Source organism: Haliotis cracherodii, unplaced genomic scaffold, assembly GCF_022045235.1.
Source record: "Haliotis cracherodii isolate W230 unplaced genomic scaffold, xgHalCrac1.p SCAF_7, whole genome shotgun sequence".
Lineage (NCBI taxonomy): Eukaryota > Metazoa > Mollusca > Gastropoda > Lepetellida > Haliotidae > Haliotis > Haliotis cracherodii.
The window spans coordinates 45,674-60,467 of NW_027266330.1; the positions used below are offsets into that span (position 1 = coordinate 45,674).

Genomic DNA, 14,794 nt, shown 5'->3' on the forward strand with positions numbered 1-14,794 from the left:
TTATAGCTTTTTAGATAGTTGCTATCCAAAGGTAATGGGAGCACATCTTCTAGACATACTATTCAATAAAACAGTGTTACGTGTACATAGTTAATTGATTTGAAGCTTTTAGATAAATGCTAGCCTAAGGTGTCAAGATCCCATCTCCCAGACAAAGGATATGTCTACATAGTCTTATAGATTACCTGGAACTATTTTATTTAAGTATATCTGTCATCACCTACCAGGGTATATTAGAATAACATTACTTCAATTAAGACTCATTAAGGATTAGCCCCCATACAAGCTCGTCTATAGTGCATTAAGGATTAACCCCCACACAAGCTCATCTATAGTGACGCCCTAATCTTTCAAAGCATCCAGTAAATATATCAACAAGATTAGTGCCAGTCCAACAGGATTAACAGGATTTAGTCTGTCTAGCCATCCATTTAGCATAGGGCACAACCAATCGTGTATCAACCAATCCTATATTTTTGTTAAATACATACTGTAGCCAGGTTGTAGGCAGAGAAGGGGTTTGACTCTCTTACCAAACAGACCTCTCTCCCACAGCTCAGAGTGTGTACCGACTCTCTGTGGCACCCTCAGTTATTTTCTAAGTATATTATAAATTGTTAATTGTTCTTGTAAATAAAATTGTGATTAGTCTCCTGTGACTCTGGCTCTTTGCTGACTAATTCCCCAAGAAAACCAGCACGTCATTTGGAAGGTATTGTTCACCCAGAACAGTTCCATGATAGTATCTCTCATCATGGCATTACAGGTTTGGTTGGGGTAGCTGGTATATCTCTCATCAGGACATCACAGGTTTGGTTGGGGTAGCGGGTATCTCTCATCATGGCATTACAGGTTTGGTTGGGGCAGCGGGTATATCTCTCATCAGGACATTACAGGTTTGGTTGGGGTAGCGGGTATCTCTCATCAGGGCATCACAGGTTTGGTTGGGGTAGCGGGTATATCTCTCATCAGGGCATTACAGGTTTGGTTGGGGTAGCGGGTATATCTCTCATCAGGGCATCACAGGTTTGGTTAGGGTAGCTGGTATCTCTCATCATGGCATTACAGGTTTGGTTGGGGTAGCTGATATCTCTCATCATGGCATTACAGGTTTGGTTGGGGTAGCGGGTATATCTCTCATCAGGGCATTACAGGTTTGGTTGGGGTAGCGGGTATCTCTCATCAGGGCATCACAGGTTTGGTTGGGGTAGCGGGTATATCTCTCATCAGGGCGTTACAGGTTTGGTTGGGGTAGCGGCTATCTCTCATCAGGGCATCACAGGTTTGGTTGGGGTAGCGGGTATCTCTCTCATCAGGGCATTACAGGTTTGTTTGGGGTAGCGGGTATCTCTCTCATCAGGGCATCACAGGTTTGGTCCATAGCCAGAGCAATCTCACCGCTCAACGATACATCAACGAAATTCTCCTACCAAAGATCCTCCCAACTGCAGCCAAAGGCAACCGTGTATTCCAACAGGACAAAGCACAGCCCCATACAGCATGGATCACAAGAGCCTGTCTACACAACAACAACAACAACAACAACAACAACAACAATGTTGATGTTCTCCCCTGGACCTCCAGATACCCAGATTTGAACCCGATAGAGCATTTGTGGGATGATTGGATAGACGGCTACGCAGCCGTCAACCACAACCCCAGGCGTTGCAGCAGTTGACTTTTGCGTTGCATGCTGAGTTGACTACCTTTCCCCAGCATTACCATTTGGATGATGCTAGTAACAGTACAAACTAGTGCACAGAGTTGCATTGTTGTGGGCCAAGATTTCAATTAATAAAAGAGAATATTCAAAAGAGAATATCCCTGTGAATATCACCCTGCTCAGAAGTGGCATAATGCCTTTAAAGCGAAAAAAAGGGGTGTGGATCTTTTTAAAGTTCCATCTGGCTCCTTATAGTGTAACATTTATGTTAACTTTATAGCCCCTGAACGGAGTTTGGGGGCAGTAGGTTTAAAATGTTATTTTTAAGGGAATATTGACTGTTTACTACACATATATTGCATAACACATTCAAAATCAATAAGACGTTGGGAGCTTATATCCGTCTAATTCCGCTTCCCTTTCCGACACTTTCCGTTCCCGAGCTTGTTACTAAGGGAGAGCACTCTGATCTCGCAATGGCACTCATGAAAACACTGTCAGTCTGCAGCCGGGTGGGGACGACATTACAACCGTGCAGGTGCGTCAACCATTCTGCCTCCGTACTCTCTGCATGGATAAACTACACGTGCTGAGTCGTAATCGTGGACGACCTCAGGGGGAGTGGTGCTCACGCTATTGCTGCAGATGTTCAAATGTTGATCAAGCCCTCAATTTTCGTGCACTGTAAACAGGGCCAGTTAAATCGTAACCAGTTTGTCTGTTGTCGCTTTACATTAAGTGTGTTTACTTTCCCCACCCCCTCCCAACCCCACCACCCCTCCCCGCCCTAAAAATGTATTTCATTAAAAGGAATGCATACACATGTATCTTTTGGATGGGAGACACGGGCGGAAGTCTACACCAGGTCGGTTCATATTGTAGGACTCTGGCGCTTTGTCATAAAAAATGTGCCAAAGATATTTTTCAATTTTTAAAATGTTCACAATTTGTTAATATCATGAAATTGTCTCCGGCAAATCTAATGACTTGGTTTTCAATATTTTAGTATGAGGCCTAGCCGCCTAATGTATGAACTTGCTCAGCTTGTTTTCGAGTCTCATCTCTTTTTGAGCCCCTGAACATTACATAACCATGAACATTACGTAACCATACTTATTGATGTAATCAAGGTAGACGCTTCAAATCCAACTGAAGACTGCTAAAGTTCTGATACGAATTAAGCTACACAAAGTAAAATATTCAATAAGTAATGGAAACCTACATCTAAACTGACTTTTTCACTAATGCACATTTTAATCAAACTTGATCTGATGATAATTTGCAGTAGATGTATTGGCTGCTGTTTGTAAATTTCCTGTCTGTAATGTCATGTGACTGATCATGATGTGCATCTTTTTAAACCTAACTGTCATGAAGGGGCTCTTAAGCAGGTAACACTAACAAGATGGCGTTGATTGACTTGTCTTGCTTGGTAAGGCATTATCACAATTAAACTGACAAGATGTGGTCATTTGACTAACAGGAGTATATGTTCTCAAAGGTTAGATTTATTGTATTTGTATTGGGAATGTTATTAGATATGTATTTAGTAATACTACTTAGGGGCTCGAAAACGCAGTGAGCGGGGATACTATCATAGTAAATTGTGATGATCTAGAGTATTTGTGTCCCCACTTGGGCAGCTTCCTATGTACAGGGCTGAAACAGACATCGGCTTGTCGCCTCACGGGCAACAGATTTATCCTCGGGCTGTTCACTTTAAAATTCAGCGGGCCCTTACCGCCTGCACTTTACTTTGAGCTGTAAACATATATGTCATAGAAGTGATTCATGTCATAGAAGTGATTCATGTCATAGAAGTGATTCATGTCATAGAAGTGATTACCGCCTGCACTTTATTTTGAGCTGTAAACATGGTTAATGAATCTCAACATTGCGATTGCTTGATGAAACGAAGATCCAGCTTGAAGGTACTCTGCTCGTTAACTCTTTCAAAACAATACTATATAGTTTCATGAACCTACCCTTCATATCATTCATTTATTTAATTTATCACTTTTCACATCATCAGAAAATAAGTATTTCATTTCCATTTATCACAGTTTATAATTAGATTGGAAGTTATTAACTACTTCCTGCAATGTTGTCAGAAAATAAAATCAACGGGCCCATACCGAACATGTCAAAGAGAAAAATGAACAAGTTATGAATAAACATGATAAGACTATTTTCATCTTTCATGTAATGTAAGTCAGATGACATCTCAGCCTTTGTCGTCTTGATTTATTAGTCCTCGGATATGATGTTTAGTGCCAAATCATAACTTTCGTCTAAATCTCAAATGTCATGTAAATCCTTCGGTCACGTGCTTGATCTTGACCAACCACGAGTCTTGTGGGATATATGGGATGATAGATTGCTACACCATCCAACGATGTAAGTGAGTAGTTATTTCGTCTGACCGTTTGCTAGCTCACAGCCGGTAGCTGATGAAGCGATTCATGTCATAGAAGCGATTCATGTCACAGAAGCAATTCATGTCATAGAAGTGATTCATATCATAGTAGTGATTCATGTCACAGAAGCGATTCATGTCATAGAAGCGATTCATGTCATAGAAGTGACTCGTCATAGAAGCGATTCATGTCATAGGAGTGATTCATGTCATAGAAGCGATTCATGTCATAGAAGCTATTCATGTCATAGAAGTGATTCATGTCATAGATGTGATTCATGTCATAGAAGCGATTCATGTCAAAGAAACGATTCATGTCATAGAAGCGATTCATGTCATAGCAGCAACCCATGTCATAGAAGCGATTCATGTCATAGACGCGATTCATGTCATAGAAGTGATTCATGTCATAGAAGCCACTTATGTCATAGAAGCGATTCATGTCATAGAAGTGATTCATGTTTTGAAGCGATTCATGTCATAGAAGCGATTCATGTCATAGAAGTGATTCATGTCATAGAAGCCACTCATGTCATAGAAGCGATTCATGTCATAGAAGTGATTCATGTTTTGAAGCGATTCATGTCATAGAAGTGGTTCATGTCATATAAGGAATTCATGTCATGTCATAGAAGTGATTCATGTCATAGAAGTGATTCATGTCACATAAGGAATTCATCTCATGTCATAGAATTGATTCATGTCATAGAAGCGACTCATGTCATAGAAGCGATTTGTGTCATAGAAGCAATTCATGTCATAGAAGCAATTCATGTCATGTCATAGAAGTGATTCATGTCATAGAAGTGATTCATGTCACAGAAGCTATTCATGTCACAGAAACGATTCATATCATAGAACAAATTCATGTCATAGAAGCGACTCATGTCATAGAAGCCATTCATGTCATATAAGCGATTCATGTCATAGAAGTGATTCATGTCATAGAAGCAATTCATGTCGTGGCATAGAAGTGTTTCATGTCATAGAAGCAATTCATGTCGTGTCATAGAAGTGATTCATGTCATATAAGCGTTTCATGTCATGTCATATAAGCGATTCATGTCAGAAGCGATTCATGTCATGGAAGTGATGCATGTCATAGAAGCGATTCATGTCATGTCATAGAAGCGATTCATGTCATATAAGCGATTCATGTCATAGAAGCGATTTGTGTCATAGAATTGATTCATGTCAGAGAAGCAATTCATGTCATGTCATAGAAGTGATTCATGTCAGAAGCGATTCATGTCATAGAAGTGATTCATGTCACAGAAGCGATTCATGTCACAGAAACGATTCATATCATAGAACAAATTCATGTCATAGAAGCGACTCATGTCATAGAAGCGATTCATGTCATATAAGCAATTAATGTCATAGAAGTGATTCATGTCATAGAAGCAATTCATGTCGTGGCATAGAAGTGTTTCATGTCATAGAAGCAATTCATGTCATGTCATATAAGCGATTCATGTCAGAAGCGATTCATGTCATAGAAGTGATGCATGTCATAAAAGCGATTCATGTCATGTCATAGAAGCGATTCATGTCAGAAGTATTTCATGTTATAGAAGTGATTCATGTCATAGAAAAGTGATTCATGTGATAGAAGCGATTCATGTCATGTGATAGAAGCAATTAATGTGATAGAAGTGATTCATATGATAGAAGCGATTCATGTCATATAAGCGATTCATGTCATAGAAGCGAAAGAGTGGGAACATGAACTGTAATCTTTTGTCGATCTGAAGCCATGAAGAGTTGAGCAATATAACTGTTTTCAGTTCATATAGAATGGCCATGTTAAAATACAATGTTGAGCAATATAACTGTTTTCAGTTCACACGGAATGGCCATGTTAAAATACAATGTTGAGCAATATAACTGTTTTCAGTTCACACGGAATGGCCATGTTAAAATACAATGTTGAGCAATATAACTGTTTTCAGTTCACACGGAATGGCCATGTTAAAATACAATGTTGAGCAATATAACTGTTTTCAGTTCACATAGAATGGCCATGTTAAAATACAATGTTGAGCAATATAACTGCTTTCAGTTCACATAGAATGGCCATGTTAAAATACAATGTTGAGGAATATAACTGTTTTCAGTTCACATAGAATGGCCATGTCAAAATACAATGTTGAGCAATATAACTGTTTTCAGTTCACATAGAATGGCCATGTTAAAATACAATGTTGAGCTATTTAACTGTTTTCATTTCACATAGAATGGCCATGTCAAAATACAATGTTGAGCAATATAACTGCTTTCAGTTCACATAGAATGGCCATGTCAAAATACAATGTTGAGCAATATAACTGTTTTCAGTTCACATAGAATGGCCATGTTAAAATACAATGTTGAGCAATATAACTGTTTTCAGTTCACATAGAATGGCCATGTTAAAATACAATGTTGAGCAATATAACTGCTTTCAGTTCACATAGAATGGCCATGTCAAAATACAATGTTGAGCAATATAACTGTTTTCAGTTCACATAGAATGGCCATGTTAAAATACAATGTTAAGCAATATAACTGTTTTCAGTTCACATAGAATGGCCATGTTAAAATACAATGTTGAGCAATATAACTGCTTTCAGTTCACATAGAATGGCCATGTTAAAATACAATGTTGAGCAATATAACTGCCTAACTTAATACTGCAGTCATACATAATGTCCGGGTCAGGGTTAGGGTTAGCCTAACCAAATACTGGAGTGACAGTCATACATAATGTCAGGGTCAGGGTTAGGGTTAGCCTAACTAAATACTGGAGTGACAGTCATACATAATGTCAGGGTCAGGGTTAGGGTTAGCCTAACTAAATACTGGAGTGACAGTCATACATAATGTCAGGGTCAGGGTTAGGGTTAGTCTAACTAAATACTGCAGTCATACATAATGTCAGGGTCAGGGTTAGGGTTAGCCTAACTAAATACTGCAGTCATACATAATGTCAGGGTCAGGGTTAGGGTTAGCCTAACCAAATACTGGAGTGACAGTCATACATAATGTCAGGGTCAGGGTTAGGGTTAGCCTAACTAAATACTGGAGTGACAGTCATACATAATGTCAGGGTCAGGGTTAGGGTTAGCCTAACTAAATACTGCAGTCATACATAATGTCAGGGTCAGGGTTAGGGTTAGCCTAACTAAACACTGGAGTGACAGTGATACATAATGTCAGGGTCAGGGTTAGGGTTAGTCTAACTAAATGCTGGAGTGACAGTCATACATAATGTCAGGGTCAGGGTTAGGGTTAGTCTAACTAAATGCTGGAGTGACAGTCATACATAATGTCAGGGTCAGGGTTAGCCTAACTAAATGCTGGAGTGACAGTCATACATAATGTCAGGGTCAGGGTTAGGGTTAGCCTAACTAAATACTGCAGTCATACATAATGTCAGGGTCAGGGTTAGGGTTAGCCTAACTAAACACTGGAGTGACAGTCATACATAATGTCAGGGTCAGGGTTAGGGTTAGCCTAACTAAATGCTGGAGTGACAGTCATACATAATGTCAGGGTCAGGGTTAGGGTTAGCCTAACTAAATGCTGGAGTGACAGTCATACATAATGTCAGGGTCAGGGTTAGGGTTAGCCTAACTAAATGCTGGAGTGACAGTCATACATAATGTCAGGGTCAGGGTTAGGGTTAGCCTAACTAAATGCTGGAGTGACAGTCATACATAATGTCAGGGTCAGGGTTAGGGTTAGCCTAACTAAATGCTGGAGTGACAGTCATACATAATGTCAGGGTCAGGGTTAGGGTTAGCCTAACTAAATACTGGAGTGACAGTCATACATAATGTCTGGGTCAGGGTTAGGGTTAGCCTAACTAAATACTGGAGTGACAGTCATACATAATGTCAGGGTCAGGGTTAGGGTTAGCCTAACTAAATACTGGAGTGACAGTCATACATAATGTCAGGGTCAGGGTTAGGGTTAGCCTAACTAAATACTGGAGTGACAGTCATACATAATGTCAGGGTCAGGGTTAGGGTTAGCCTAACTAAAAACTGGAGTGACAGTCATACATAATGTCAGGGTCAGGGTTAGGGTTAGCCTAACTAAATACTGGAGTGACAGTCATACATAATGTCAGGGTCAGGGTTAGGGTTAGCCTAACTAAATACTGGAGTGACAGTCATACATAATGTCAGGGTCAGTGTTAGGGTTAGCCTAACTAAATACTGGAGTGACAGTCATACATAATGTCAGGGTCAGGGTTAGGGTTAGCCTAACTAAATACTGGAGTGACAGTCATACATAATGTCAGGGTCAGGGTTAGGGTTAGCCTAACTAAATACTGGAGTGACAGTCATACATAATGTCAGGGTCAGGGTTAGGGTTAGTCTAACTAAATACTGGAGTGACAGTCATACATAATGTCAGGGTCAGGGTTAGGGTTAGTCTAACTAAATACTGGAGTGACAGTCATACATAATGTCAGGGTCAGGGTTAGGGTTAGTCTAACTAAATGCTGGAGTGACAGTCATACATAATGTCAGGGTCAGGGTTAGCCTAACTAAATACTGCAGTGATTAACAAAACAAATTAGGTTTGTTCAAAGTTGCAAGTTTGTCTTTATGCCTCAGACACATATTGATTTATTACCCATGTCACGATGTGTCAGGCAGTCAATCTTGCCGTTTCCCGCTCTCGCCTGTTTTGGTGACAGTACTCAATGACTGGCGCCAGATGACTTTGATATTCTGCTTCACTTGTGGTTTTAGGTAAGCCATGCAGGCATTTAATAAAAAACATTATACCTTAGAATAGATCAATAGATGTTTGATGACCTTTTATTCGCAAAAGCATTACAAACAAGTGGGACAACATTGAACTACGGGTACCAGAGTCCGGTTCGGGTATTGTCTGCTGGGTACTTGAGTTCAGTTTTCGTACCCGGTCGCAACCCTATTCTCAACATGATCCAAATTATCATGACCAAAGGCAGTATAAGGCTTCGGTAGAAAGTCTGGTTGAGTCCAAATGCTGGTTTGGTACTGTTGGAGAGCTCTTATCTGCTGTTCTTGTTCATGAATAACATTCAGTAATGCTGCATGCCTCAACCTTTCTTGTTCCATCTTCTCACTTGAAGCCTCATTATCATTTGGATTCAGTAGCTGATTACCATGTTCAACTGTCTGTTGAAAAGTATCAGTCTGTTCAGGTTTATGCTGAGATTCCCGCTTTAACTGACGAGATAACTCATTAAGTTTATCGGCTTATAAAGTACCTCCACCAAATGATTACACATATACAAGTTCTTCCGCTTCTACCAATGCTATATCTGTCTCTAGTTACAAGAAAGAGTGTTTCTTGTAATTCCTCAAGCTCCACCTGATGCCATTTAAGCTGTTGTGTCTTCTTCAATGCTTCAGCACGAACACACAGTGTGGCCTTCTTAGCAGCAACTTTAGTCATCAAAGTTTTTACAGATAGTTGACTTGCTGCAGAAATCTGACTAACAGAATCATCTGGATTCACTAATATATGTAAACTGCCTCCGTGGTCTAGTGGTAGAGCGTCCACCCGGAGAGCGGAAGGTCTGGGGTTCGATCTCCGGCCGCGTCATACCGAAAGACGTTAAAAGATGCTACTTGTTGTTACCCTGTCTCATGCTCAGCATTAAGGGGCTAAAACAAGGACTGGTCGGCTGGGAGTCAGTATACTGTCTGAGTGGGGTGTTCATTTTAAACTGCGGCATTGTATCTCAGTGAGCTAGCACTATAAATCGGCATCAGTCCGGAGTAGTACAAGCAGCCACACAAACACGCACACGTACATGCAAGTCACTATATAAGTGCAATAATCTTGGACGCGACGTCCACCTCACCTCACCACTGATATATGTGTTATTTCACCTCACCTCACCTCACCACTGATATATGTGTTATTTCACCTCACCTCACCACTGATATTTGTGTTATTTCACCACTGATATATGTGTTATTTCACCTCACCTCACCTCACCACTGATATATGTGTTATTTCACCTCACCTCACCACTGATATATGTGTTATTTCACCACTGATATATGTGTTATTTCACCTCACCTCACCACTGATATATGTGTTATTTCACCTCACCTCACCACTGATATATGTTATTTCACCTCACCTCACCACTGATATATGTTATTTCACCTCACCTCACCACTGATATATGTTATTTCACCTCACCTCACCACTGATATATGTGTTATTTCACCACTGATATATGTGTTATTTCACCTCACCTCACCACTGATATATGTGTTATTTCACCTCACCTCACCACTGAAATATGTTATTTCACCTCACCTCACCACTGATATATGTTATTTCACCTCACCTCACCACTGATATATGTGTTATTTCACCACTGATATATGTGTTATTTCACCTCACCTCACCACTGATATATGTGTTATTTCACCTCATCTCACCACTGATATATGTGTTATGTTCATGTCATACCAGCCTTCCACATCAACACATCTGAATGTAACAGATCAAACCTGTCTTTAATCTTCAAATAATAAGACTCCAACTCATTAAACTCAACTTGATTATCTGACAAGTTCCTGTCTCTCAATTGTTTTCTCATGAAATTTGTGTAGAATATCTTTCAAATAGTCCATTTCACTATCAACCACAGTGATATCTGTTTCACTTCTTAAAAGGTCTCTGATCTGATTTTCTTTTGTGGTATATGTAGCACAACAGAAGAGTCGTTCAGGGTTATAACGGTTTTCTTTTCTGGTATATACTGCCACTATACCACCACGCTGTCTGCCGAACTGTGGTTCTGACTCCTATTCACCAATGTTCAATTCACTTCCCTGCATACTTGGTTTATTGGAGTCAATCTCTGACATACTGACAAAATATTTGCTTATCTTGCTGAATTTTTTCTATCATTCATAACTTTTCTTGAACTTTTTGTAGGCACAACAAAAAGACCTTGTCTCTTGTACTTCATCTTCACATTTTTTTTACACCGCAGTGTTTTGTACATTGTATTCCATTATTAGTTGTCAGTTCAAGCTAAAACAAATAAAATGTTTCCACTCAGTCTAGATATTCAAATATCATTAATTATGCAAGATACTGAAAGCTTTACCTTCAATGTAATTACCTAATAATGATATAGAGGATTAACCACTGTGTTCACTGCACCATAAACAGGTAAAGCACAAGGTCAGACAACTAGACACCTGACCAAGATACAGAAAGCTTTACCTTGAATGTAATTACCTAAAAATGATATTGATATTACCCACAGTGAACTGAAGCTGCCCTTGTGCTGTCTCCTGTCAGGTGTCTGGTTGTCTGCCATTGTGTTGTCTACTGTCAGGTGTCTGGTTGTCTGCCCTTGTGCTGTCTCCTGTCTGGTGTCTGGTTGTCTGCCCTTGTGCTGTCTCCTGTCAGGTGTCTGGTTGTCTGCCCTTGTGCTGTCCACTGCCAGGTGTCTAGTTGTCTGCCCTTGTGCTGTCTACTGTCAGGTGTCTAGTCATCTGCCCTTGTGCTGTCTCCTGTCAGGTGTCTGGTTGTCTGCCATTGTGTTGTCTACTGTCAGGTGTCTGGTTGTCTGCCCTTGTGCTGTCTACTGTCAGGTGTCTGGTTGTCTACCCTTGTGTTGTCTACTGTCAGGTGTCTAGTTGTCTGCCCTTGTGCTGTCTGCTGTCAGGTGTCTGGTTGTCTGCCCTTGTGCTGTCTACTGTCAGGTGTCTGGTTGTCTACCCTTGTGCTGTCAGGTGCCTGCTTGTCTGCCCTTGTGCTGTCTACTGTCAGGTGTCTGGTTGTCTACCCTTGTGTTGTCTACTGTCAGGTGTCTGGTTGTCTGCCCTTGTGCTGTCAGGTGCCTGCTTGTCTGCCCTTGTGCTGTCAGGTGCCTGCTTGTCTGCCCTTGTGCTGTCAGGTGCCTGCTTGTCTGCCCTTGTGCTGTCTACTGTCAGGTGTCTGGTTGTCTACCCTTGTGTTGTCTACTGTCAGGTGTCTGGTTGTCTGCCCTTGTGCTGTCAGGTGTCTGGTTGTCTGCCCTTGTGCTGTCAGGTGCCTGCTTGTCTGCCCTTGTGCTGTCAGGTGTCTAGTTGTCTGCCCTTGTGCTGTCTACTGTCAGGTGTCTGGTTGTCTGCCCTTGTGTTGTCTGCTGTCAGGTGCCTGCTTGTCTGCCCTTGTGCTGTCCACTGCCAGGTGCCTGCTTGTCTACCCTTGTGTTGTCTACTGTCAGGTGCCTGCTTGTCTGCCCTTGTGTTGTCTACTGTCAGGTGTCTACTTGTCTGCCCTTGTGTTGTCTGCTGTCAGGTGCCTGCTTGTCTGCCCTTGTGTTGTCTACTGTCAGGTGTCTGGTTGTCTGCCCTTGTGCTGTCTCCTGTCAGGTGTCTGGTTGTCTGCCCTTGTGCTGTCTACTGTCAGGTGTCTGGTTGTCTGCCCTTGTGCTGTCTCCTGTCAGGTGTCTGGTTGTCTGCCCTTGTGCTGTCTACTGTCAGGTGTCTGGTTGTCTGCCCTTGTGCTGTCTACTGTCAGGTGTCTGGTTGTCTGCCCTTGTGTTGTCTCCTGTCAGGTGTCTGGTTGTCTGCCCTTGTGCTGTCTACTGTCAGGTGCCTGCTTGTCTGCCCTTGTGTTGTCTACTGTCAGGTGTCTGGTTGTCTGCCCTTGTGCTGTCTCCTGTCAGGTGTCTGGTTGTCTGCCCTTGTGCTGTCTACTGTCAGGTGTCTGGTTGTCTGCCCTTGTGCTGTCTCCTGTCAGGTGTCAGGTGTCTGCCCTTGTGCTGTCTACTGTCAGGTGTCTGGTTGTCTACCCTTGTGTTGTCTACTGTCAGGTGTCTGGTTGTCTGCCCTTGTGCTGTCAGGTGCCTGCTTGTCTGCCCTTGTGCTGTCAGGTGCCTGCTTGTCTGCCCTTGTGCTGTCAGGTGCCTGCTTGTCTGCCCTTGTGTTGTCTACTGTCAGGTGTCTGGTTGTCTGCCCTTGTGTTGTCTACTGTCAGGTGTCTAGTTGTCTGCCCTTGTGCTGTCTACTGTCAGGTGTCTGGTTGTCTGCCCTTGTGTTGTCTGCTGTCAGGTGCCTGCTTGTCTGCCCTTGTGCTGTCCACTGCCAGGTGCCTGCTTGTCTACCCTTGTGTTGTCTACTGTCAGGTGCCTGCTTGTCTGCCCTTGTGTTGTCTGCTGTCAGGTGTCTGGTTGTCTGCCCTTGTGCTGTCTATTGTCAGGTGTCTGGTTGTCTGCCCTTGTGTTGTCTACTGTCAGGTGTCTGGTTGTCTGCCCTTGTGTTGTCTACTGTCAGGTGTCTGGTTGTCTGCCCTTGTGTTGTCTGCTGTCAGGTGCCTGCTTGTCTGCCCTTGTGCTGTCCACTGCCAGGTGCCTGCTTGTCTACCCTTGTGTTGTCTACTGTCAGGTGCCTGCTTGTCTGCCCTTGTGTTGTCTGCTGTCAGGTGCCTGCTTGTCTGCCCTTGTGCTGTCTATTGTCAGGTGTCTGGTTGTCTGCCCTTGTGTTGTCTGCTGTCAGGTGCCTGCTTGTCTGCCCTTGTGTTGTCTACTGTCAGGTGTCTGGTTGTCTGCCCTTGTGCTGTCCACTGCCAGGTGCCTGCTTGTCTGCCCTTGTGTTGTCTACTGTCAGGTGCCTGCTTGTCTGCCCTTGTGCTGTCTACTGTCAGGTGTCTAGTTGTCTGCCCTTGTGCTGTCTCCTGTCAGGTGTCTAGTTGTCTACCCTTGTGTTGTCTACTGTCAGGGGTCTTGTTGTCTACCCTTGTGCTGTCTACTGTCAGGTGCCTGCTTGTCTGCCCTTGTGCTGTCCACTGCCAGGTGCCTGCTTGTCTGCCCTTGTGTTGTCTACTGTCAGGTGCCTGCTTGTCTGCCCTTGTGTTGTCTACTGTCAGGTGTCTGGTTGTCTGCCCTTGTGCGGTCTACTGTCAGGTGTCTGGTTGTCTGCCCTTGTGCTGTCTCCTGTCAGGTGTCTGGTTGTCTGCCATTGTGTTGTCTACTGTCAGGTGTCTGGTTGTCTGCCCTTGTGTTGTCTACTGTCAGGTGTCTGCTTGTCTACCCTTGTGTTGTCTACTGTCAGGTGCCTGCTTGTCTGCCCTTGTGTTGTCTACTGTCAGGTGTCTGGTTGTCTGCCCTTGTGTTGTCTACTGTCAGGTGTCTGGTTGTCTGCCCTTGTGTTGTCTACTGTCAGGTGTCTGGTTGTCTACCCTTGTGTTGTCTACTGTCAGGTGTCTGGTTGTCTGCCCTTGTGTTGTCTACTGTCAGGTGTCTAGTTGTCTACCCTTGTGTTGTCTACTGTCAGGTGTCTTGTTGTCTACCCTTGTGCTGTCTACTGTCAGGTGCCTGCTTGTCTGCCCTTGTGTTGTCTACTGTCAGGTGCCTGCTTGTCTACCCTTGTGTTGTCTACTGTCAGGTGCCTGCTTGTCTACCCTTGTGCTGTCTACTGTCAGGTGCCTGCTTGTCTGCCCTTGTGTTGTCTACTGTCAGGTGTCTGGTTGTCTGCCCTTGTGCTGTCTACTGTCAGGTGCCTGCTTGTCTGCCCTTGTGCTGTCCACTGCCAGGTGCCTGCTTGTCTACCCTTGTGTTGTCTACTGTCAGGTGCCTGCTTGTCTACCCTTGTGTTGTCTACTGTCAGGTGCCTGCTTGTCTGCCCTTGTGTTGTCTACTGTCAGGTGCCTGCTTGTCTGCCCTTGTGTTGTCTACTGTCAGGTGCCTGCTTGTCTGCCCTTGTGTTGTC

General features: G+C 43.0%; 1 protein-coding gene across 1 annotated transcript in view; it reads left to right on the plus strand.

Moving 5' to 3' along the window:
- Window positions 1-2,126: 2,126 nt before the first annotated feature.
- Window positions 2,127-14,794, plus strand: part of LOC139447960 (presenilin-associated rhomboid-like protein, mitochondrial) — a 29,256-nt gene continuing 16,588 nt past the window's right edge. The window contains exon 1 of the mRNA XM_071229465.1: window positions 2,127-2,201. Within this exon, the coding sequence (XP_071085566.1) occupies window positions 2,140-2,201 (62 nt within the window). The 5' untranslated portion in view covers window positions 2,127-2,139. The remainder of the gene's footprint in view (window positions 2,202-14,794) is intronic.